Below are 25,017 nucleotides of genomic sequence, written 5' to 3' on the forward strand. Positions count from 1 at the left end.
TGAAGTACTAAAACACTTGGTGTCTGCTTACACAGGCTGCTGGGTCAGGACCTGAGCACAGTTGTGTGTACTTAGAGCCAGACAAACCCCTCCAACTTCCTGAGCAGTCTGATGAAACCCCTGCTTACAACAGCAGAACCACTGCTGTCCCTTCTCCTGTTCATCACTGAGCTACTGGGCATAAACTATAGCTCTCTGGTCTCTAAGGCTGTGGTCATGTGGGCAAGAACTGGACATGTGTTTGTTTGAATCAGACAAGTGAACATGGCCAACATGAAGGTATTTTTATCAAAATTTCCATGACAGTTTTAACTGCCAGTTACAGACCTGCAGCAAGCCCCTGTGCTCTGACTGTGACACTGTGTAACACAGTAATGCCCCCTGATGGCACTCGAATTTGGAATATCCCACCCATTTTTGTGGTGATGGTAACACTTCAAGCAACAAATTGCTAAATCTCTGCCAGTGACCAACATATGAGCTAAAATTAATAAATGAAAACTACTGGCTACACTGTACACTATTTGATGGTGCGTTGCAAAGGCCCTAAAAGATCACCCCCTTCAGAGGTTTGGGATCAGAGGGCAATTGTTTCCATGCAGGATCAGCTCTGGCCTAGGTGTTGCTACAGAAATGCTGTGCAGGATTCCCCTCCATCAGGCAGCACCAGGAGCTGTAGTTAACTGGGTCACAGCTGCCAGTACAGCTCAGTACAGCTGCAGAAACCACTTGTTCTCTTTCAGATAAATGCAGGGGGCACTGGCTCCTGTGCAGTGCAAAAGGCACTAACACTTGTCAAACATCATGCAACAAGCACAGGTAGGGGCTCCTGGCCCTCACTACCACTAAGTCTACTCCTGAGGGCCAAGGCTCTACAGGTAAAAATGCACCCTTGGTATTTTCAGTGCATCCATCTCTGCAAGGAAAGTTTTCCTCAGGCATTCCCACCACAGGTTTTGAAACTTGTGAGTACAGTTTGGAAGGGACACCTGCATTTCAGATGGCATTTCCAAGCCCCCCCAAATTCAAGGATCTCTTATCAAGAGCACAGGGTCACTTCATAAATTAACTCAAATATTACAGTTCTCAAAGGACTGGTTTTCTCACCAGGGAAAACACACAAAACCAAACATTTCCTTGAGATCACAGTGCCCAAATTTCAATACAGTGTTTTACGCTGTTCACGACAATCCTCCAGTCACAATGAGCAATCTGAACTTCACTGAAATAGAATTTTTATGGTTTTTCTTTTCTTTATGGTTCTATGTCTGACTCAGAAAGCTTAGTTCCTAGATGATGATTACCCATTATTACCTCATGCTGTGCTTCTGCACACACCAGTAACACATCACTAAACATAAGAGGCCCAAAACAGTCAAACAATCATAGAAGCCCAGAATTTTTTTCCTTATATGAAAGACCCCTCACTGGTACAATGTCAAATGTGAATGAAGTACTTATGCTGGGAGCTCACAATAGCAAGGGAAAGTGACAGGAGGTATTTATGGAACTGATTCAGGGGCCACTTGAACACGTGCACCCAGTAAAATCCATGCAACATGAGCACAGTGATGTGCAGAAAGTGTTGAATCACCACTTAAAATGGGCTTTCACAGCCAGCAGCTGACACAACGATTCAACAAACTTGTATTTTTGGATTCAAGCACCTCACCCAGAGGTGGCTGAACGCAGCACTTCCTGAGGTGATCTTCCCACTGACTTCCCCAGGAGGCAGAGCATGCAGGGTGCTGGCATGCAGCCTCCAGCAGAACTGCCCTGCGTGAGGTTAACACTGAGAGAGAGCTCAGCTCACCAGGGTCTGGGAGCCAGGCAGCCAAGCGGGAGAAGAATTCAGCCTTTCTCATCAGGAGACAAGAACAGCAAAGACGTTGCCCAGCAAAGTCATCAGAGCAAACAGCATGAATGAGACAGTGTTGATGAAGACAGAAGTGGCATTGAAGGCTGCAATAACAAAGAGGGGCAGTGACATGAAGATAAGTGGCAAAGTAATTGGCTGGTTGAGCCAAGTGTATCCATACAGTCTGCCTGCCAGCAACCCATGCGAATGGACACAGGGCACTGATGATCTAAGTGCCTGTTTATGCAAAAATATTCTAGGTGGAGACACAAAAATCCATATGGACAAGCACTGGCTAAATACAACTAGAGGTTTCTGAGAGTATCCGAGCTAATAAACCTTCTTTGCATCTACTGCCAATGAATGAAGGGTTTTCTTCCTGAGTTTTTTTACTAAGTATTTCCCAAAGCCAGACTTGCAACCTCTAGATTTGATCCTGTAACAGCTGTTTGTGTTCTTTTGTATTAGTAAGACCCTTGAAGTTAAAAAGGTGCCACATTGTCAGGTCAGTTTCTGGCTCCCCACTCCAGGAAAAAAAAAAAAAAAGAAAAAAAAAGTTTAAAAGCCAATTTTAGCAGCTAAGTGGACTGTCAATTTATAAAGAGAATCCCTAAGAAGCATAACATTAATGACACTTTGCAGTGGAACCAAGAACATATCCAGAGACTGACACCATGATGCTTTCATTCCATCATTAGTGAATTGTGAGCAGCTTGGTCAGGCAGAGAATATCCCACAGCAGGTGGAGGAGACTCCTTCCTTCCTCCCTGTCTCCTGGTTCCACAACCTATTCAAACATTTGTCTGCATGGATCAGACTAAAAAAACAAAGAATGTCTCTCTTGCCTTTTTTGCCACCACCCATCATAATAACTTCACATGTCCCAGATGCAAGTGGGAGAACTGGTATTCTGGGTACAAAAAGGGCACGTGGCCCCTGATGCCTTCATGCTCTTGCTTTGTGAGCACAGTACCTTGCTCTACAGAGAGTGACTGCAGACAGTCATTCACATTACCCCTTGGGTGTGGCTGGGCACAGGAAAGTCTATCAGCACAGATGGGTTACAGCATTTTCTTCTCTAGCATCATGTAAGGATAACCAAGTAAAAAGCACACAGTCTGGCTTGAGACAGTGGCCTGGATTATGTGACCATTGCTTACCTGCTCACAACTGCACAGCTGATTACTAACTGGCAGCCAAAATGTTTTCCTAGAGCTCAAGTGGTTTAATTTTGGTACCTGAGACCACAGGCCAGGTCCTCACTAGCTATCAAGTATGCCTGAAGCCACAACAGCAAGTGATGTCTGCTAATTTGAGTAAAACATGTGAAATTCATTGCACTGGAGAGAAAAGTTTTACTGATAGGTTTGATGTATGGGTTGAAACTTTGTGCTTTCTAAAAGCAAGTCCCAACCACATGCATGATGGTTTTAAGGGCCTTATTTCAATCCTGACAAATGAGCACCAGATGTTTCTTTTATCACACTTGCATTTTATGTAGTCATTCAACATTTCAGACTCATGTTAAGGTTTTAGAAGCCCTCTCTGACCCACTTCTCAATGCATAAAGAGGAGAAGCTGCAAGAGGGAACAAAGTCAAGCATAAAATACAGTAATTTTTATTAAATACAGCAAATAAATGAAGGAAGAACTTAAGTCTTTCTGCAAGGAGAAAGAGAAGACAGGAGGGCAAGGCTAATGTCTGGGTTCAGTTATCATCAAACACAGACCAGTTGTTAGAAAATCTCTCATGTGGAACAATGCTTTTTTGCTTTTTTGGTTTAGCTTGTTATTTCTTTTAAAACAATTGTGCTCTGAAAGGTTCTCTTTGACCTATAAACGTCATAAGCAGAAGATGAAAAGGCCTGTAATTACATCTAACCATCCTGGGTTCTCTGCAGGTGACAGTGGGGATGAGGTTGTGTCCATGGTGGGAGGGAGCCAAGGTTTTATGATTTTATTTTCATCTTTTCTTCCTAGAAGCAGCTGCTCACTCAGTCTACTCTCACTGCATCCCTCATTAGTTCTGAAGGGAAGTGCTCTCCAGGCCAAGCTTTCCTCTGAGCAGTACCCCACAAGGACACCTTGGGGTGGAACTGCACAGTACCAGTCAGAGAAATATTTGTTCTGGCAAGCACCAAGTATTGTTTTCCTTCCTGCTAGGCTCAGACTCAGGCAGTTTTAATTTTCTTCTCCATTTTTGTCTGTCCCAAGAACTTGTTGTCAGGCTACACTGAAATGCTTGCTTTCTTGCTAGGGAAGCAATTTAATGTTTAAGTGTAAGCTTAAAGCACTGTCAGTGTGCAGGTACCCACTGAGTACACCACGAGCACATACCAAGAGGTTGAGGAAAGGGTTCCATTCCCCCATCTACCACTGACTAAATTCATCACCTTACCTCAGACTTCACCCATCTGTGAAACAGGATAATGGTCCTTCCTTAACTCACAGGACAAGAATGTCATTAATTCTTGGGGTTAGTTTCAGATTCAAGAAGAAGAGCTTTCCATGACATCATTTTTCTGTTCTGGCCAGCACTTGGGCTAAGGATGTGAGGGTAGTTCCAGCTCCATATCCCATGAATCTGATGGCTGGGTGTGGTGTCATCACCAGGCACGTTGTGAAATGTAAGCAGCAACATTTATACTGTGCTCCACATCCCAGTGTGGCTGCTTGGGACCATCAAAGACAAACCTATCAGAAAAACAAAAAAAAAACCATCAGCACATGAAGCTGCAAGAAAAGGAGAGGACTGCAGCTGAAAAAGATTTAATATAGAAGCAAGTGAGTAGATGGAAACAAACAAAAGCAGAAAGTTTCTCAGATCTGCATGCAAGCATCAGGACTGATTTCAAAAAGTGGAACTGTAGACTGATTTTCTGTTGCTCTTGCTTTTGCCTCAACTGCCCTGATGCTAATGCACTCCAGTGCTGAGGGGTGCATTACATCCTCATACACTGTTTTTTCAAGAAAAAAACAAATGTGCTGTGTGTCCTGGAACGTGATGGACAGGACAGGGATCTGTCACCCTCAGGATCACAGTCTCACAGAGGTTTCCCAGAGGCGCATCAGACAACAGCAGCAGAGGATTCTTTGCTCCTCCCACAGCTGCTACAGAGTCCCCAGACAGAGGGCACGGAATGATTGATGTTCCATTGGGAATGCCACCCCGCTGCTACTGGGGAGAGGTGGAGATTATCTTGCCGCTGCTGCCCCACACAGGGCAGACGGTGGAAATCTGCAGGCGGACTCCACGCTCCCGAACTCACCCTGGGTTTCTGCAGCATCCCTGGGTTTCTGTAACCGATCCTGCACTGAACCCTAAGATGGAAAATCAAACCCAAAAGTGATGGATCAGCCCCAAAAGTGACCGATAATTGGATCCAGCCCGCTGCAGGTACAGTTATGTTACACAGGCCCCTTCCTAAACTGACAAGTTCATTCTATCTTGATAACCACCAGAATTCATGTAGGACCCACTTTGGCACACACCACATGAGTTCAAACACCAGCATCATTTTCCTAAAACCCACTAGTACATTAATTATGAAGTGTGGAGCAGGGCTGATGGCTCTGACAGCATTTGAGTGCTGTAGTGTTCATGTACCTGCAGAGCTGGAGCTCCCACTTCATTGCCTGCCCTTACTCTCCTATGGAGGTTCAAGTGTCTTCAAGATCTGCTAACCTGAGCTGTGACTGCAGTCAGTGGCCTGGTTTTTTTTTGAAACTATTTGAGCCTATTCTTTTTGAAACTCAGCATTCTGTTCTCAGTTTCTTCCTTGCAGCTGAGCTTTGGGCTGCAAAGTGCCTTTTTGCAATGTTTATATGGCACCTCAGAGTCTTGACCTAACTTACCCCTGTCAGCACAGTAGGAAGGTGATCATGCCTATAAATACCTCGGGTTTTTTTTCTTTGTAATACTGGTTTAAAAACTAGCATTTATATACATATGGACTGATAAAATATTGTCCTGATTAGGGTTGAAAAAGCATACAGATACAAAGCATCCTAGTGCTCCAGAAACATGCACTCAGTTACCATTCCACTGGGGCAGTTTATCTGTAATTCAAACATGTGGCACACTTTGCTTCAGATTATCCTCTTGATGCACCAAAGCAGCATCTAATCAGCTTTCATGCAAACAAATACAGATTTGTGTCACAAGCCATGTAGGAAATAGCCACAAACTCCCTCTGCTCAGGCAGGAGAGCAGAAACAACCCTTTCCCAGGAAGGCCCAGGGTGTTCCTTGTACCAAGTAAATACCAGTGTGTAAAAGAACCCTGCACGATGTGCAGAGTCTGGAGGGATTAGAAACATTTTGTCTGTCAAAGATTCTATTACAGCACTGCAGTACACTGTACAGAGAACTAAACACCCAAATCCTGATCATTTGAAGGTAAGGCGGAAGTATTACATTTTAAGTACCAATTTAAATGGAAGAGTACTTAGGAGAATCCTGGTAAGAAACAGAAACAAAATGATTTCTCTTACTTCCATCGTTATTAACAAGAAAATCATAATTTGTGAAATTCAATATATTAAAGCCATATGCCTTAAAATCCTCCCAAAGGTCAACCTAAATAATCAGAGGAATAAGGATCCTGTAATTACATGTAAGAGTTTTACCCGGATTTTCATTCTTGACTGCAAAACTGTGTTAAGACACATTCAGAATTCCTACTTTGGTTGTTATTTGCTTACACAGACAAGTTCTACTGATCTCAAAGAGCTCTGTGTACACATAACAACCGATTAAACGATGTGGAAGGCCCCTGATCCTTTTTCTATAATTTTAAGCCTGGGGGAATCCGATTTATTCTCCTCAACTTTAATTCTGACCTTTTTTCCCCCACTTTTGACAGAACCAAAGGCAAGAACTTGAAAAAACTCAGCTTCCAAAAAAGTCGTACCTTTTTCTTTCTTTTTTTTTTTTTCTTTCCTGAAACAGGTAACTGGGGGGGGGAGGGGAGGGGGGAAATTCATATCTCTCTCTCTCTCTCCAAGGAAGCCACCGACGCCTCCTGTACTGCGGGCAGCGGCAGGGCTGGTACCGCTCAACTTCCCCGATACCGCTCAATTTCCACGCCATCTCGGGGTGCTGGGAGGCGGCTGCTTTAGCGAGTGACCCCACAGCGCAGGGGAAGGAGCAGAATCACAGAAAAGCGATTCCGTGCTTCTAAAAACCGAAGCGGGTTCCGCGCTCCGGTACCGCTTCCCGCGCTCCTGAGGCGGCGGCCGCGCGCGCTCCCCCTTAGCGCCTCCGCGCTCCTCTCAGGGCCGCCGCTCCCCGGCCCTTCCTCTCGGTCCCGCCACACCCCGGGGCCGGCGGCGGCTCCTCCGGAGCTGCGGTTACAGTTCCCCGGCCCCGGGTTCTCGCAGCCCGTGCCCGGGAGCCAGCGGCGGGGAGGCAGAACCCCCCGCAACCTCCTCAGCCTTGCGGCGGGATCTGCGCCCGCCCCGCCCAGGCCCTTTGCGCTGCCGGGCCGCGGGGAAGGAGCGTGGAGCAGCCCGGGCGGGACCCGAGGGGCTCTGAGGGGAACCGAACCCTCCGGACCGGGACCCGCTGCCGGGCTGCGGAATGGGATCCACTCTATCGTTTCGAAGGGAGAGAAGGGCTCGGGGGAGGGACGCTCTGCCCATGCCCTCGGTGGTAGAAGACGTCATCGCAGTGCGACGGCGGCTGTGGTGTGGCGGCGGGCGGGAGGCCGGGTGTGCGGTTCGGTTCGGTTCTGCTCGGTACCGCTCGGTACCGCGGGGGAGGGCCAAGGTGGTCGCTGGTTGACGCGAGGCGGGGGTGCTGGGCCCTGGCGGGGCGGGTGCTGCTGAGGGTGACCGAAAGGCGGGTTCCCCCCTCAGCCGGGTTCCCCCACTCAGGGCTCCCCCCTGCCGGGTTCTCCCCTGTCAGAGCGGTGTTTCTGAGGCAGAGTCTTCTTAGAGTTTTAGAGAGGGTTCTTTTAGGTTGTTTTTTTTTTTCTTATTAACGGGTTTTCTCCTTCCAGAGCGCTCCTGTTGAGGTTGCTTCCGTAAAGACATGACCGCGCAGGTAATTAAAGCCACATCGTTAATGAAGGTGATCACCAGCTTGACGGGTTTTTTAGGCGTCTCATACGTAATATGAATTATTTTTTCTTTCTAGTACGGTATTCTCTTCAAGCAAGAGCAAGGTGAGGAAACACTAACATGAATAAAGTAATGCTGGGCTTTTTGGATGGTGTGAAATTAGTGACAGCAAATCTATTTGTCATTACCTGGATTACTTTAATGTTAAGTATAAACCTAAATAACTCAAAAATAGGTATGTTGTTTTTTCAGCAGTGAGCTTGGTGTATTAAAGACATGATGTGTGGCAAGGCCCTGAGAGGCCTGAAGAGGAGGGGGTCTGTTGCCAGCATTGCAATTGGCAGTTTTAGCATTACCAAAACTGATAGCAGTCTGCCATCAAAGGAAACCACTTAATTCTTAATTCCTGTGATTAAATTCTCTTTTAGCTCACGATGATGCCATTTGGTCAGTTGCCTGGGGAAAAAATAAAAAAGATGGTTCTGAAACAGTGATCTCTGGTTCTCTGGATGATCTGGTGAAGGTCTGGAAGTGGTAAGTGAAGCTGCTTCATGTTAACCAGGTTAAAAACATGGAAACATTCAGTATGGAGATGGAGCAGTGTTGCATTTCCAGAGTCTGCAGTGATGTTAGAGGTGACATCAGGGGAGGGGTAGCCTGGCACATGGAACCATTCTCTTCAACAAGCTCTCTTCCCTTGGGCATGCTTCCTTTGGGAGGGGTAGCATTCTGATGTGCTTTCATTTTTCAAGGACAAGAACCCTTTTGGCAATGCAGATGGAATTTTACATGTTTCTTTTCATAGAATCATAGAATCATAGAATTGGCTGGGTTGGAAGGGACCTCAGAGATCAATTTTGCATGAATTTCACATGGGAGTTCCTAGAGAGGTTGATGCTGGTTCTCTTCTCCCAGTTAACCAGCAATAGGATGAGAGGAAATGGGTTTAAGGTGTGCCAGGGGAGGTTTAGGGTGGATATTATAAAAAAATTTCTTTATTGAAAGAGTGGTGAGGCTTTGGGGGGGGCTGCCCAGGGAGGTGGTGGAGTCACCACCCCTGGAGGTGCTCAGACAATGGGGAGATGGGGTGCTGCATGAGATGGCTCAGTGGTTGTGGGAGCTGAAGGTCTTTCCCAGCCTTAATGATTCTCTGATTCTATGTGTTCTGTCAGAGAACACTCCCCATGGGTGGATTTCTAAACCAGGGAATTGGGACTGGAACTTTGTTAGGAGGCACTGCCCAGGGGTGCTGTGTGCTTCGAAGGGAATGATGTGGGTAGTGTAGAAGATGAAGTTCCTGCTTTGCAGAAAGAGGGTGAACAATTGCTTTGCCAATTCTTTCCTTGATGTGCAGAGATCAAGCTAAATAATCAGGGAATTTGTGCAGAGCAGCCCTCACCTGCCATGGGGGAAGTTTTATTCCCCTTTTCTTGAACAAAAATGGAGAAACCTGTGTTGCCTTCTTGGTTGGTTTGTTGTGTCTGAGGCTGGGAAGGGCTCAAGCACCCCGAGCAGTTCCCAGCAAAGCTTTTCTCTCCTTTGAACAAAAGGAATGATGAAAAATTGGATCTGCAGTGGACTTTGGAGGGCCACCAGCTGGGGGTGGTGTCCGTGGATATCAGCCACACAGGCTCCACTGCAGCCTCCAGCTCCCTGGATGCCCACATCCGCCTCTGGGATTTAGAGACTGGGAAGCAGATCAAGTCAATTGATGCTGGCCCTGGTAAGGTCTCAGTGAGAAGCTCTCTCTCTGCCTGAGGAGTCTCCTTTACTTTCCTGGGGATAATGAGGGTGTGTGAGGTGACTCATTTGGTTTTTAAGCTTTGCAGCAATGGTGGTGATTTATGAACTCAACATAAAGCAGTGGCAGTTTTACAGCTGGTTTTTTTTCAGACTTGTCCTTGCTCAGATACATTTAGGTGTCCTTTCTGCTAGATGCATAAAGCAGAAGGGAAACCAGCTTGGTCTTGCAGGTGTATTGATAAAAGGGTGTTGTAAAGAAAGCATTCAAATGTTTATTCCTATTGGTGTGCAAAGCAAGGCTGAATTTTCCCTAAATTTGAGCCACGGGTGTGATGGTTCTTTATGCAGTGCCTCCCATCCTGAGTGAGGCAGCCAGAGCACAGCAGAGCTGGTGTCTGGGTGAATCTTACATCAGTTGGGATTCAGCATCTGAGATCTTACTGTAAATATTTCATTGGTTGACTGGCAATCCCTAATTTAAGAACAATATTGCAGTGTTTTAGGGAATTTATATTAAGCTTCTAGAAAAAAAAAAACACTGGGAATTACATTGTGCCAGAGAAATCCTTCATACTGCTAGGAGGTGGGGTTTTCAGTTCCACTGCAAGGAGTGCTGCTCTGTGTTCCATGTTATGTGCCTGCATTTCTCCTGCATCTTCTGTGCTTTTCTAGATATGTGTTGTTTTCTTTTACTGGAGTAGTATCTTTTGGTACCAGGAGAAAAGTGAGGATTTAGACTAATTTATGCAGGCTGAAGTTCTGACTTTTTGTCTGGTAAGTTCAGGGTCTTAGAGGAGAATGTAATCTTTCACTGAGCAGAAATAAATGGCTCATACTATGCAATATTACTTATACAGAAGGAAGTTAACTCCCATCAGCTTGCACACATTCCTTTTAAGACTGTGTAGCAGAGTTTGGAGTATGCCAAGTAGTGAGAGGCTTAAATGTCTAAAGAGATGCACACAGACTTGACTTGAGTAAGAGCTACACACAGGATTCAGCTAACTGATTTTTGATTTTTAATGCAGTTGATGCTTGGTCCCTGGCTTTTTCACCTGATTCCCAGTACCTTGCAACAGGAAGTCATGTGGGAAAAGTAAATATTTTTGGTGTTGAAACTGGAAAGAAAGAATATTCTCTGGACACCAGAGGGAAGTTCATCCTTAGCATTGCATATGTAAGAAGCACAATTGATAATTTCTTCTGTGAAACTGCTATAGCTGTAATATGTTGTAAGCCAGATATGTTGTTTCCATCTCTCAGTTTATCTAATATTAGATGACAGTTATGTACTGATAGTCCCAAATACGTGGAAAATATTACCTGGATCTTGCTGATTCACCTGCTGGAAGTCAGCTGAAATCTTGGGGTCTCTGGCATAGACCATATTTGTGACAAGTTGCCAAGAGAATGTCAGGGAGGTAAATACCATGTGTTCAGCCAGTTGTTAACTGCAGACTTTTGGTGTTTTATTACAGAGTCCAGATGGGAAATACTTAGCCAGTGGAGCAATAGATGGCATTATCAATATTTTTGATATTGCAACTGGAAAACTTCTGCATACGCTAGAAGGTAATGGGTTGTGTGTTCCAAACACCCAAGTTCTGGCTTCATTCCTCAACAAATTAAAGTATATAATGCAAGTCAGGGTAAGATGCAACAGCTGTGGCATAACTGAGTTGATGTCTCTGTCCTTTAGACAGCATTTAGTTATTTAGTGTGCGAATTTACAAACCAAGTGACTGAAGCCACTTAAAATACTGGTATCCAACTGTAATTTCAAGCTGGCATCACAGATGCCTCTCTCTGAAGATAGAGTCATCAGTGTTTCACTAAATTCCTAAATTGCAAACCCCTGAATTGCAGTGCAGTACAGGGGAATGAAGCTATGCTCTCTGTGTGTGCTACCATGCAGATGATTTTTCTTTTTCCTATGATATCAGTTTTATTCTTGTTGTAGAAAATAACCCAACGTTTTATGCTGTAGATGATCCACATTGTTCTAACAGATCAATGGACTTTTAATGCTCATGCAGGTTCTTCAGACTTGTATAGTTAATGAAAAAAACCCAACCACTTTATAAAATATGAAATCCTATTAGAAAATATGACATAATTTCTCCCGAAGATCCACAGCTGAACAAATAAGATGCTTTGTGTTGCAGTGGACATGCGTTATTATTTGAAGGTCAGAATTTCTGTCACTTTCCATTTTATTGTGTGAGGAAGCATTGAGAGAGAGAGACACCTCAGAGCTGACATTCTTTTACCAGAGAAATGCAAAGCTGGTGGAGCTTCTTAAGCACCTGCATTAGTGAGAGGAGTAACTCCCTCCCAACTTTGACTTTCAGGTCATGCCATGCCTATTCGTTCACTGACATTTTCTCCAGACTCTCAGTTACTTGTGACTGCTTCAGATGATGGCTACATCAAAATCTACGATGTGTAAGTTGTTACTTTCCCAGACATGCTCCCAGGAAAACAGCTACTTAGAGGGGCTGATACTGAGCCTTCTACTCTCTATAATTCCCTTCAGCTTTGGGTGACTTTTTAATGTAATAAATATTTTTATTTATTTATTTTATATTTATTTATCATTTTCCTAAAAAGTGCATAGGTGGATGCACTTGAAAATTAAAAACTAATCAAATTAACTTGAAAACAAATTACTTTCCTCATACTTGTCCTGTAGGCAACAGGCTCATTGTTTTTTATATCTGTCCTGTGTGCTTGTGTTTACCCATCTTGCACATGATCTGTAGCCAAGAAATTCTTATTTTTGGCCCATTTTTATTGCATTGTGCAAAAGCTTGATGAGGAAGAGGCACTGCATGGGTGATCTTCACTCCCCTTCACCTGCATTACTTTGCCTATTCATTGTGAAACTGTTTTGTCCACCAGTGCACATCTTCTTAATGACTTCTTTCTAGGTTAACCATGTGAAATGGATAAACAGAACCTGTTGCAACACCAGTTCAGCATGAATGAACAAATGTCCAGAAGTCATCTTCTGTGACCTTGCATTGAACCAGTCCTGACTGCACTAGCTTGAGTCTTGTTGCTTTTTCCCTGGAATTTACAAACCAAGTGTTAAAATTTTGTTCTTTCCACAGGCAACATGCAAACTTGGCTGGCACATTAAGTGGGCATGGATCCTGGGTACTAAATGTAGCATTTTGTCCTGATGATACACATTTTGTTTCCAGGTATTGAGGATTTTTAACTTATGCTTACCTGAAAAAAAATAGTTATCAAGGGAGGTGGTTCATAAAAAGTCAGTGTGTACAAATTGCAGTGGAATCTGTCATGGAATAAAATACATTACAACTAGAGATGCAAGAGCCAACCTGTGGTGTGATGCCAGCTGCAGTGAGTGCTATTTTATAGTGTAAATCATCCCCCTGCAGGGCAGCTCCCTACAGCTGAAGAACACCTGAACCTGAGAAGGGCACTTTCATAGATTCATACAAAAATAATTTGGGTTGCAAAGGACGTGAAAGGTCTTGTAATGCCACCCCCCCTGCTCGGGCAGGCACACCTGCTAGACCAGGCTGCTTCATCCCCATCCAACCTGGCCTTGAACACTTGAAAAATGACTGTTGAATTAAAGTAGAACTTCATGTAGGAGTACATTGATCTAGTGTTACCTCTACAGTCTTCGCTCTTAAAACAGCTCAGGCAGTTGGTGACCTGGTGTAACAGGAGTTTCCTTCTCCAAATAACTTATTTTCTGGCTGAAACAGAAGTCCTCATTTTCACAGTGCAAATGCTGGAATAGTAGATGTATTTTAAAGGTAACTGGAAGCTGGGGGAAGATGCACTTATTGCTGTATTTGATGAGTGAAAACAGGTTTCTTACTTCTGCCCTGTGAGATCTTCTAAGGTTTGTGCTAAAGTGCAGTTAATCTATTGATTTAGACACTGATCAATACTATTTTTCTTCCAGTTCATCTGATAAAAGCGTAAAAGTTTGGGATGCTGGAACCAGAACCTGTGTTCACACCTTCTTGGACCACCAAGACCAGGTTTGCCTATTGCTGCTTTAGCTGGGTGACAGTGTTCACAGCGCTGCACCTGGGTGCTTATTATGCTCATTTCTGCTTCAGCCTGGTGCTGCAGCTTTGGGGCTGGACCTCGTATCTGCCACTTAATATTGAACTAGCAAGTGCTCCAAGCACATAGGTTGAATTCTTCCAGGTAATCACATTTTTCAGGTCCAACCAAAGCCAAAAGGATTTTTATCAAACTGTATTTTTTACCTTTGTCTATGCTCTTAATTATTTCCGTGTTTTAGATACCATGTGCATGTGTAAGGGGGGGAAAATACTTGCTTGAAAGCACCCTTGAAGCATGACACTTTTTCCTCAAATGTAATATTTTGGATTTTTAATATTTTTTTGTCTGATAGTTACCCATGTATGAAGAGGAATTACCTACCAAGTTACTTTATTCCCAAATGCTAGGTGTTAAATAGAATAATTTCATGCCATTTTTAATGGATCATAGAGGAAGAATTAACAAAGGAAATTCAGATTTTATTGGGCTGTTTCTTGCTCAGCAGTTTTTGCTGCTAGCTCTCTTTTCAATTATTTTAGTTATTTTTAGTATAGAAATACTGAGCAGAATTTGATTTCTAGTTTGTTTTAGCTGTTGTCTATGATTTTGTTTGTTGAAGGCAGCGGGATATCAGCTCTTGGGAAAGCTGTTTTTTAGATGCAAAATGGTGTAGAAGATTCCCCAAACCAAGTTGGTGTATTTTGCAATCTCACAGTCATTTACCGGGCAGCCTTCATTTTTCTGATGTCATCCTGATAATGCAAAAGGGGGAGCTACTTTACATAACTGTCTCAAGTTTAAGGCTGAGGACTGAAGCGGATCTTAATTTTTGCACTGATTAAATGGCTTTCTTAATTAAAGCTAGGATAAACTGAATCATTTTTCAGTCTGTCCTGATGTGTCACAGCCTGCGTGAAAAATCCTTCTCTCCTGCTTTCCTTGAAAGCACTGTAAAACACTTTTCAGGAAGGAAGGTAGGATGGATGGGAAGTGTGAGGTTATGCAAACCCGGACAAGTGTTTTCCAGCCTTTCCCAAGTCCCTCCAGGTTGTGTATTCTGTTGGGGAGAGGAGTGGAATGTAAGAACTCGTCAGGTTGCTAGATGGCAGTGTCCTCGGGTTCATCAGCCTCATCTGCTGGTCACACAGGAGCCACAGTAGGGCCTGGTTCTCATCAGGGGATCTGAAACAACCCCCCCCTCTGCTGCTTGGTGCAGGCAGGAATGTCACAGCTCTCAAGCCATTTTTCTTAAGCGTGCTGTTGCTAACCTTGTGTATGTTCTTATTGCAGGTTTGGGGAGTGAAATACAATGGAAGTGGGTCCAAAATTGTATCAGTTGGAGATGACCAAGAAATTCATATTTATGACTGTCCAGTTTAAATGTTGTGACTCAGGCCTTTTGGTTAACTCTTGCAGCAGTTGGTAGGACCACTAATGTCCTATGTAATTTTTTAATAAAATAAAAGCATTTTAATAATGCTGATGTGTAAAGTCAGGTACGTTATTATGCAACATTGGTTTTGTTGAGCATGAGAGAAAGCTTTACATTTTTTTAAATAAAAGCTGTAGGCATCTAAGATACCTCGTGTCTAACTTTTGGAAAAATGTATTTTTGGATGTATGTAGTCATGGGTGAAGTAACTGCTCACTTAATCTTCCCCTGCCTTTAGACAAAAATAGACTGGAGCTGTGAAGTGTTGACCAAGCCCCATAGCAGCTTATTTTAGCTAAAGGAAAAGTGAGTGAGGCTCTTGTGTGCCGGGGGAATGAGAGCCTGTGCTCAGCTTGGTTGTGTCCCACTGAGTGCAATAGGGTCACTTAAGTTGAACACCTGTTCCAGCAATTGTGTGGCTGACACATAGCTCATGCATCAGGGTTTAATTTTACTAAAGGGTGCTAGTTGTTTCCAGCCCTGACTTTTAATACAAACTCTCCTAGAAAACAGATAAAGGAAAAAAAATGCTTTAGTGCGACCATTCCACGATGGTTATCTCATCATGAACCATCAGCAGTACAACCACTGCCTGAGGCTGTGTTTTCATCTCAGTTCAGGCTCAAGTGCACACCTCTAGGGAAGTGAAATCCTTTTCTAGGGAAGGCTGAAATACAGAGCTTGAGCTTCTGAAAAATCAAAATTTTATTTGCAAGGATTTACCTGTATGTAAAGTAGAAGTATATGGGGTACACTGTAGCCATTAGAAAGGTAAAACCCTCTTACACTTACATGGAACCAAACAGCTGAAGGAATGCCACTGGAACACAACAAAGGAACACAGGGAAGAGTGACAGTATGGCAGGGATGGGGCACACAGAAATGATTTTGAAATACAAAGTGAGACAAGGGCTCATGGTGCCGTTAACACAAAGTTGAGTATGGAGAACAATCTAGACTAGGTGACAGGAGTCTGAGCTGAGAGAAACTTATTGAAGGGTGTTCTAGAGTGGCTTGGAAAGTACAAGAGAATAATGATAAAATGCCAAGAGTTCTATTTATTAGAAGTTACTTCTGCTATGTTTTATTCTACGAAATTAATTTTCCAGTATGAAAGTATTTACATAAGACACTCCACTTAGCCTCTATCCATATTGCCAAAGTCTTATATAAATAGCATAGGTGAAATAAACTGAGAACCTTCATAGCACATGAAAATGTATACCAACTCAGGTGGCTCTCAGCTGTGTGACATTTGCTTTATATAGAAAGACTACAAGAACACAATATAAATTAGTTACAAAAAGGTGATACTGACAGCGCAGCAACTCAATTTGCTGAACACAAAACCCACAAGCAGTGGCTATTACAGCCATGCAGTTTTCATTGTGAAAATTTACATTTTAGATGACATCCATTCCACCTTGCTTTAAGATGTCTGACATTGTACTCCTGTTCTTGGACCCTCCTCATCTTCTTCATAGGCTTCTCCCCCACTGTTACGGTAGGTTTGCTCATTTGGATCAAACTCTTCAAGGTCTACCTGATCCATCTCATCTGTAATCATGACATCCTCTCGTGGGGGAAGCAGAGCCTCCAGGAGATTCAGTTTCTCCCTTGGCAGCCAGTAATGCTCTGGGAACTGGACCTACAATTTCACATTTTATTTTTAATTAAGTTACTCCCAACACCAACACGGACATCTTGGCTACAGAAAAGCAGTCAACTTACCAAAAACTGTATAATTAAGCTGCCTTTGTCCATTGGAGATTTGTAGATAGGCATCCCTTCGTTGTAGATGCATTTCAGGTCACCGTGTTTGATCACTTCACCTACAGAGAGGCGAGAGCTGTAAGGAAGCTGAGGTGACAGCCCTCTCTTCCCCACGGAAAGCAGGGTTCCACACAAGCAGTGCTCCCACAACACCCAGGGAATGCCTGAGCAACTCCCAGAAAGGCTGCAAGCTCACAAGTACTGAACTCCAGCTATACACAAGATCATTTAAGCTGCTGAAGACTTTCAGCTTGTTGTAGCACAGCCTTCAGGCTGAGTTAACACACTCTAGGTGAGTTTAACTTCTGAGAATAATTTGACAGCTTTAGCTAAAATCCTGTATGTAGTGTCTCAGGAGTAGAAGAATGACAAACACCCAACTAAATGAAATTACTGCAGGTGTTTTTTGAATTTTATGTACCAGCTGTGTAAACAAAAGCAGGCCTCCCCCCTAAGCCCCTCCCTCAGACCAGGCACAATAAAAAAGGCAAGCACTGTACAGCATCACGAATCTTGAAAACCTACCTGGCCTAGATGTTATGACAAGAACTCTGTTATCCAGAGTTTCAAGGGTTTTTCTGAAGCCACACAAGGCCTCTGAGAGTTGAATTCTCATTTTTGTGATTAAGTCATGCCCTCGCCTCTGAAAGACACTGTGGTCCTTCTGATCAAGCACAATTATAACATCACCAGGCTCCAGATCAGGCTCCTGGTCACCTTCTCCATGAAATACAATCTTCTGCCCATCTTTCATACCTAAAGAAAAGAAAGCCATTTATTTTTCTCTGCAGAACTACAGACTATGATTAGGGACACACAACAGATCTCCAGTTCTTACCTTTATCAACATGAACTTCTATGATCTTTTTCTCTCTGACAACCTTACAACCATTGCAGTTGTCACATCTGTCCTTCGGATTTATTCTTTCACCTTGGCCTTTGCATTCTGGACACACAGTTTGGATTTGCTGTACCATACCAGGTCCAATCTGCTGAACTATAACTTGCATTCCTCTTCCTTTACACACAGGGCACTTTTCTACTGCCCCTTTCTTTCCACCATAACCTTTAAACAGAAAAATTACATCTGATCTCAGTTGCAAAAAAAAAAAGAAAGTTACAGTAGTCAGGCTGGAACTTGCTGACTTCAAAAGCACCTTTAGGGCAATTTCAGAGCAGTGCTGATGATGTATTACCAGTGTAACTGGAATTTAGTTTCCATCACAAAACATGTCCCACAAGCTAGAGGTTTATACAAGCAAAAGAATATGAAGCTTTCTTGTTTTCTTCTTATTTTATTAGCCTCTGCCCTAGCTCCCAAAACATCTTGGTTTTCAAGGAACTATCAGCATACTGACTTCAACATCAACATTCCATTAATACTTTGGAAAGAATCTGCTTGCTAAATATTTAGTAGAGTACTAAGATACAAGACCTCATCAAGATCTACCTCAAAGAATACTATTACATGTACTTAATAGCTGTAAAATGAGTTGTGTAATACAGGCTAGACTACTAGCCACAGCAATTAACAATTTTAATGAAACAGCTATTTACTGAAGTTCCAGATTAAAATACTTTTAATTCAGGTGTCCTTAACGATAATTCACAGTGACTTGAAGTCTGCCATTAGAACAGTCACTTTATACCACTATGTTTGAGAGCCTTCTTTTTGGGTAAGCGTAAGAGCAAGCTAAACACCCTGGCTAACTGTTCTGGGGGGAGGACAGAGAAAAACACAAAAGCCTACATGCTTCATAGCCCGTCCCATCCCAACCACTGTTCAGAAAAAAAAAAAAAAAAAAGGAAAAAAATACAAAAAAGACTGCTTGGAGAAAGAGGGGGTTGAAACCACTACTGTTTTTTTACCTTCACACTTTCCACAAATAACATTCTTTTGCAGTGCCAGTTTCCTTGTAATACCATTATACAAGTCTTCAAGAGATACACCTAACTGGTGCACAACATTTTTGCCTTTAAAAAAAACAAAACACAGAAGAGCAAGATTAATACTGGTTCATCTGTCATTAAGGGCAAATGTTTATTTAAAGCCTTCTACACTTGTCCAAACATGCACAGTCTCACTGAAGAGATGCAAGGTTCATTCCAAACTTTGAACACAGCATGTGCAGTTCCATCAGCTTCCACTAGCTGCACCCACTTAGGTCAAAACAAACTTTAGCCGCAATTAAGCAAAGCATCATTAAAAGCCACTTTACCCCTGCCCCTACCCCGGATTTTATTAGTTTAACTGGAACAGCAAGATGCAAGGACACTACCAGCTTCAGTTCTAGGCAATTTAAAAGTCACTTCTGTGCTACCCATAAATTTCCATGGCATTTTATAGCATAATTTAGAAGACTTTGCAGCAAGTTACTCCTTGCTCTTTCAACAGGCAATAGGCATGGAAGAAAACAAAAACTGCTTATAGCAGCACTCTGTACTCAGTTGTACATAATCACTTCCAAATATTTTTATGAGATTTAACATGACTCAAGTTTAAGTTGATGGTGTCCTTTGAAGCAAGTTCCCCAAAGCATACGAGCAAGTGCGGCACAGATCTGAAAAAGCCAACTTAAAATAGGGCTACTTCAGCTGCTCTCATCTACCCTGTTTCCCCCTCCCCTACAGATTACCCACACCCACTTTAACAAAAAATAAACAGAACTTATCAGAAAGATTGCTATGGCTACGTCATGGTATCTACTTTATTAGAATCTTAATGCTATAGTAACTTAAAAAAAATAATAATGTTTACTTTATCTATTGTTGCAATGAGTAACATCCACACTCTGTGCACTCAGCAGAACAGCAGTACCATAGCACAGGAGTTTTACACTGAAGTGCATGGTTAGAGTTTCTAGAACTTGTTTAGAACTGTGTACCTCTTCTCTCTCTATTCATTCGGCCTCCACCACCAAAGAACATGTCAAAGATGTCCATGGGTGAAGAGAAGCTGCCGCCACTCAGGCCTCCTTCTTTAATAGCCTGCTCCCCACCCTGGTCATAGAGGTCCCTTTTCTTTGGGTCCGACAGAACTTCATATGCCTGGGATATGAGTTTAAACTAAAAAGAGAAAAGAAGCTCTGAACAACTATGACCAAGAGGAAAAGTAACCCTCTCATGTGTAAACTCCATCTTCAGATTGATCCACTACAGCACCCTCTTGTAGCACTTGTTTTTCCAGAAAGAAACTCCCTAGATGACAGTGTAAGGGACTGTAACAGTACACTTCAATCCATTAACATCATCCCTCTTCTCCCTCTCCCCCCATCCTCCCGTGTTACAAAGAGGCTTTTCACACCCAACTTGTAAACATATGCAAACTACATCTTGATGACTGTGGTAGTCGCAGCCATTATACACCTCTAACGAGTCCATTTAAAAAGAGGTATGATATTATTCCCACAGTCTTGGAAGTTCCCAGGCACAGAACAGCCACAGCCAGATGCAGGCTGTTACTCTAGGGCTGCTGAGGGGTTCTATATGCCTGCTGAGCTGCTCCAAACAGCCAGGACTTAACAGAGACTGGAATGACCAGGCACTGGTGTTGCTTACTCATGCCAAATAGAAGGACCTGGATACAAGTGATCCACTTGATCAAAAAAATTAAGGGATTTTTAATATAGCTGTCAAGTACCTCCCCTAAGATGGCTAAATCGGTTTTTAATCACAATTTACTACTACGGGAACGACTACTTCCATTTTAAATGCGAATTACTTATGTGCAGGTGAAGTGGTGTAGGTAAAAAAGCAGTCCAAAAAAAAAAAAAAAAGCAGAAGTACCCTTTGACTAGGTTAACTATTTAGCTAACTCAAGTTCTGTAGGTAAGTGTACCAGATGTACAAACACGGAGCTTCTATTCCCACGTTAAGGTGTTACCACACCGGTTTTTAGATAAATAATCCTATCGTTCACGTTTCCCATGGTTCTCCAATTGTGCTCATCTCTACTAGCAGCACGTGAAAGAGGTTTGTTTGTCCACCAGTATGCAACCCAGTGATTTCCTCTGGATAATTACCTTGTACATCTGCGTTAGCATTTTTTCCGAGGAAAACCACTCCTGCTGAGGAGCACCAATCGATCCAGTACCACCCCAGCAGGCACAGCGGTGCTGGCAGCTGGAGCCAGCGCTGGCCGTAGCAACATCTGACACAGCACAACAGCCACCAGGACACCCGAAACCCTTTTCGCCCTTGTTTCGTTTAACCCCCAGCTCTTTAAGAAAAAGCCTTATTTTAAGAAGGCGCCTGGTAGAAACTACTCCCACCCCAACAACAAAAAAAAAAAAAAAAAAAGGAACCAACGCGTCCCCTCGGCCCGCAGCTGGCCCGCCAGGCCTGCCGCCGCCTCAACGTGCCTTCTGCAGACTGACGAACGGGAGCCTCCATTTACTCGCCCTGAGCTGCGGGACGAGCGCGGCATCAACCCCTCAGGCACCGGAGGATTTAAATATAAAACGAAGGGCACGCTTCCCGCCCCTGCGCTACCGAGGAGCGTTAGGGCTGAGGTGCCCCGCAACGCGGCCCCGCTCCAACCCCGGGCCCATTCCCCCGGCCCTGAGCGGTTGCGGGCCGCTGGGCCTTGGCCCCCCCTCTCCCCTCCGGAGGGGCCCGCCCGGCGCAGAGCAGCAGCCGCCTCACTACCCCCCTCCTCTCCCCCCCCCCCCCCCCCCCCCCCCCCCCCCCTCGGGCCCCGCGTACCCGCTCGCCCTCGCTGGGGTTCTTGTCGGGGTGGTACTTCAGCGCCAGCTTGCGGTAGGCGCGCTTGATCTCCTCGGAGGAGGCATTGGGCTTCACCTGCAGGATGTCATAGTACTCCGTCTCCTTCACCATGGTGCCTGCGGGAGGACGCTCCGCGTTACTCCACCGGGAACGCACACGCCTCAGAGGCTCAGCCCGCGGCCTTCTCCCCGCTCCCCGAGGCCCCTTCCTCGCCCCCCCCGTGTCGCGCTCACCGCCACACAACCTCACCGCCCCGCTCCAGCACCCAAGAGCGACAGCTCCGCCTCTTCCGCGGATTTTATATGGGCCCCGGCCGAATCTTCTGGAATGACGCCGCCCGACGTCACGGCCCTAGAACGGTCTAGAAATGGCCGCGCGTGACGTCACTGCCGGTGCGCGCGGGGGGTGGGGGGGAGCAGCCTCGCGCCGGCCCTCAGCGCCTCAGGACCGGGGAAGATCCGGGGTGTTCGACCCGGTCTGGTCCCGGTCGCCGTTTGAGGGGATCGGTTCCTCTCTGTCAGGTGCGGCGCTTCGGTTACGGAACCGTAGTTTTACGGCAGTTTTTTTGTTGTTTTTTTTTCGCAAACCCCTCCCCCTCGCGTCAGCTTCCAAACGTTCCCGCGCCTTGGGAGCGCGGAGTGGCCGCGATCTCAGTAACGAGACGGGGTCTCTGAGGGCTTTTGCCTCAGCGTCCCGCACATCTGAAAAGCACTCGGTGAGGCCCGGTTCGGGTCCTTGCTGCTCGGCCCATCCCCGGGCCAGCCCGCCCGGAGGGGGCTGGAAATCTGGGATCTTCATCTTTCTGCTGACAGCTGAGGTCTCCGATTAATTAGTGATGATTCAGGTGAAAGGAGATAAGGGGTAGTGGGGGGGGGCTGCTGACTAAAAGCACTGCTTGCATAAAAGACAACGCTGAAAATCACAAGTAAGAAATGCGGAAAAGCGCCATAAATTTTAAGATTTTTGTTCAAGCGCTAGAAGGAAGGCTCCCAAGGTGGTTTCGTTGCGGGAGATGGGTCTTTGTTCCTGGACGCAGTTGTCCCGAACGAGAACATCAGCTGTAGATGGGATAACCCAAAAGCTGCAGCTCTCAGTCAACCACAGTACAGGTAAATATTTTAGCTGACCGAGAAGAAAAGAACCCTGTTTTACTGGCCACAGTGAAAAATTAGGATAAATACATTTAAAAATTGAACAGGCATTGTGGGCTTTGATTAAAACTTGTTAGTATTTAAATTTTTATTGACGTTATAGTGAAACTTTTACTGTATTTCAGGTAAATACTATTAGAAGAGTGAGTCAGCACAGTCTGTTCTTTGCTTAGTTTTGAACTCGTATATATACATACACATGCTCTCCTTAATAAAAGATAGGGGGTGTAATCTACAGGAAATCAAAAACAAAGCGCCAGTGAAAGGAACAGTTTAGAACCACAAGGAAGAAAATAGTGTTTGGTTTTTTTTAGTTTCTCTAAGCAAAATAGCAGCTGACCAGGAAAATCCATGTTTTGCAATTGTGAAATTAGATTGACAATACAGAAATTATTTTCTAAAATAATTAAAGTTATTCTATAAACTTGAAGGCTGAGAACTATCCTTTTTGCAAGGGGACAAACCTCAGTTTATTCTTGTAATGGTCTTCACCTTAGACTTTAACTAACTATACTCCTATAGTCCTGAAGATAACATTCACATTTCAGAAAAAATTATATATCTGTTAATAGCTTTGCAGTAGCTGAATGCTTCAGTAGGTAGTGAAACTGTTTATGTGCTTTGAAAGCCTCTAAAAATTTAACTTCAAAAATCATTTTATAGTATGTTGTAAGGTGACAGAGAAAGGGTATGAGACTTCTGTGCATGGAAACCCTCATGCAGTTAGGTGCAGATACTGATCAGACTCATGTGTGGTTTCTTATTAGTAACAGTAGTTATTAGTAATTACAATTAGTAATAATATTGAGAAACTGCTCACATGCATCTTTGCTTAAGAGGACTGAGCATCTTTGTTTACTTTCATTTTATTTCAGGGAGCCACAGGGTTATATCTGCTTTATATTTAATAGTATGTATTTGTTTTTTCCATCTTTGGTTTCAGTTGATACTGAATACTTGAATGAACTCCTTGTTTATTCAAAGAATTAGTGGGAAAACTACTAAGAACTGGTGTGTTGGATTAGAAAAATCAGAGGGAGGTGAGTCCACTGGTATTCTTCACCTCATCATTTGCACCTCTTGCATCACTCCAGTCTGAGAACTGTGGTCATCCTGGTACCTGAGGGGAACACAGCACCTCTCTGGTTGTCTGAAGCAAAGCATTTCCTCTTTTTCAGTACCATATTTATGGAACAGAGTTGGAATCCTCAGCAGCTGATTTTACTCATCTAGTTTGTCATAATTAGTAGCAAATGTCATACAGCCTTTAGACTTGCAGACAGACTTTTCCCCAGTTCCAGTGGTGGTTCCTTTACTCCACCAGCCTGGTGGTAAGTGTGTGCATGCTCAGTGTTTACTCTTTGGCTGCACACACCTTGCTTCCTTGAGGCTGTGGTTGTTCCTAACCAGCAGTTGTTTTCCTGTTTTTCACGTGAGCAGCTGATCTCCTCTTTTCTCCCTGGTGCTGTATGTAGTGCTCTGAATCATTGTGTCACTTTTTATTTGCACAGCATCAAATTTGCATCTAACTGGAATCTGGAAAACAAGCAGAGAATCCCTGTTCTCTGCAAGTAGGCAGGACTGGACTAGAAGTGGGGAATAATGAGATCCTACTGCTTCATTTAGCCACCAGAGGACTCTTGCTTTCAGTTTTGAAAGAGGCATTCCCACTCTTAAACCAAAACAGGAGTCAATACACTGCCTCCCACCTGACTTTGGGAGCATTCGGTGTCTTTACATGCTACAGGAATTACACATTTATAGAATCACAGAGTGGCTGGGATTTCCACCAGGCTGCAGATCTCTGCCTCAGAGCAGAGGTGGAGGTGGCCAAAGCACCTGAAGGAAAATGAGGAGTCACCACCAACTTCAGCTGCCAGGCTACTTCTTCTCTTGTTAATGGCACAATGGAACAAATCAAGAAAGGGCTTTTAATCTCTGTTATATGAAATACTCATTCAACCTCCTTGTTTGCATTTCCTTCTTTTTCCTGGCCATTACCATCTCTCAGTCATGCCTTCTAAACTGGGAGGCTGGTGTTGGAAGCAGCTCTCCAGAAACATGTACAGTGTGCTGAACTGCAGCTGCAGTTTCTTGCAGCACCCTTGATTTTTGTAAATAAGTGCCAACAAAAATTTTCATTACAAACACACAAAAAAATCAGGAGTCTGGTGGCTTGAAACCTGTGTTTGTGTTCAATCCCACTAATTCTGCCTA

General features: G+C 44.1%; 3 protein-coding genes across 6 annotated transcripts in view; 2 read left to right on the plus strand and 1 right to left on the minus strand.

Annotated features, from left to right (window-relative positions):
- Positions 1-7,512: 7,512 nt before the first annotated feature.
- Positions 7,513-15,202, plus strand: SKIC8 (SKI8 subunit of superkiller complex). Of its 4 annotated transcripts, none has more exons than XM_071754667.1 (11): positions 7,513-7,627; positions 7,860-7,903; positions 7,997-8,024; positions 8,349-8,454; positions 9,471-9,643; positions 10,692-10,840; positions 11,142-11,235; positions 12,015-12,108; positions 12,777-12,869; positions 13,610-13,688; positions 15,010-15,202. In XM_071754667.1, exons 2-11 carry the CDS (start codon positions 7,892-7,894, stop codon positions 15,097-15,099), a joined length of 918 nt encoding a protein of 305 aa, XP_071610768.1. In that variant the 5' UTR covers positions 7,513-7,627; positions 7,860-7,891; the 3' UTR covers positions 15,100-15,202. The 4 variants fall into 4 exon arrangements, with proteins under 4 accessions (XP_071610768.1, XP_071610769.1, XP_071610771.1 ...); XM_071754668.1 differs by having other exon boundaries at positions 7,528-7,569; XM_071754670.1 differs by having other exon boundaries at positions 7,546-7,586.
- Positions 15,203-15,838: 636 nt separating this feature from the next.
- DNAJA4 (DnaJ heat shock protein family (Hsp40) member A4) lies at positions 15,839-22,022 on the minus strand. Its single transcript, XM_071754664.1, has 7 exons — positions 21,629-22,022; positions 19,810-19,990; positions 18,794-18,898; positions 17,763-17,990; positions 17,450-17,680; positions 16,883-16,983; positions 15,839-16,799 (listed from the first exon to the last, which is right to left on the minus strand). The coding sequence occupies exons 1-7, from the start codon at positions 21,758-21,760 to the stop codon at positions 16,581-16,583; spliced, it is 1,197 nt and encodes a 398-aa protein (XP_071610765.1). The 5' UTR covers positions 21,761-22,022; the 3' UTR covers positions 15,839-16,580.
- A 425-nt stretch (positions 22,023-22,447) lies between these two features.
- Positions 22,448-25,017, plus strand: part of ACSBG1 (acyl-CoA synthetase bubblegum family member 1) — a 41,121-nt gene continuing 38,551 nt past the window's right edge. Inside the window, exon 1 of the mRNA XM_071754663.1 lies at positions 22,448-22,493. The gene's annotated coding sequence lies outside the window, so the exon portion shown is untranslated. The remainder of the gene's footprint in view (positions 22,494-25,017) is intronic.

This window comes from Heliangelus exortis, chromosome 11 (genome assembly GCF_036169615.1).
Source record: "Heliangelus exortis chromosome 11, bHelExo1.hap1, whole genome shotgun sequence".
NCBI classification, from domain to species: domain Eukaryota; kingdom Metazoa; phylum Chordata; class Aves; order Apodiformes; family Trochilidae; genus Heliangelus; species Heliangelus exortis.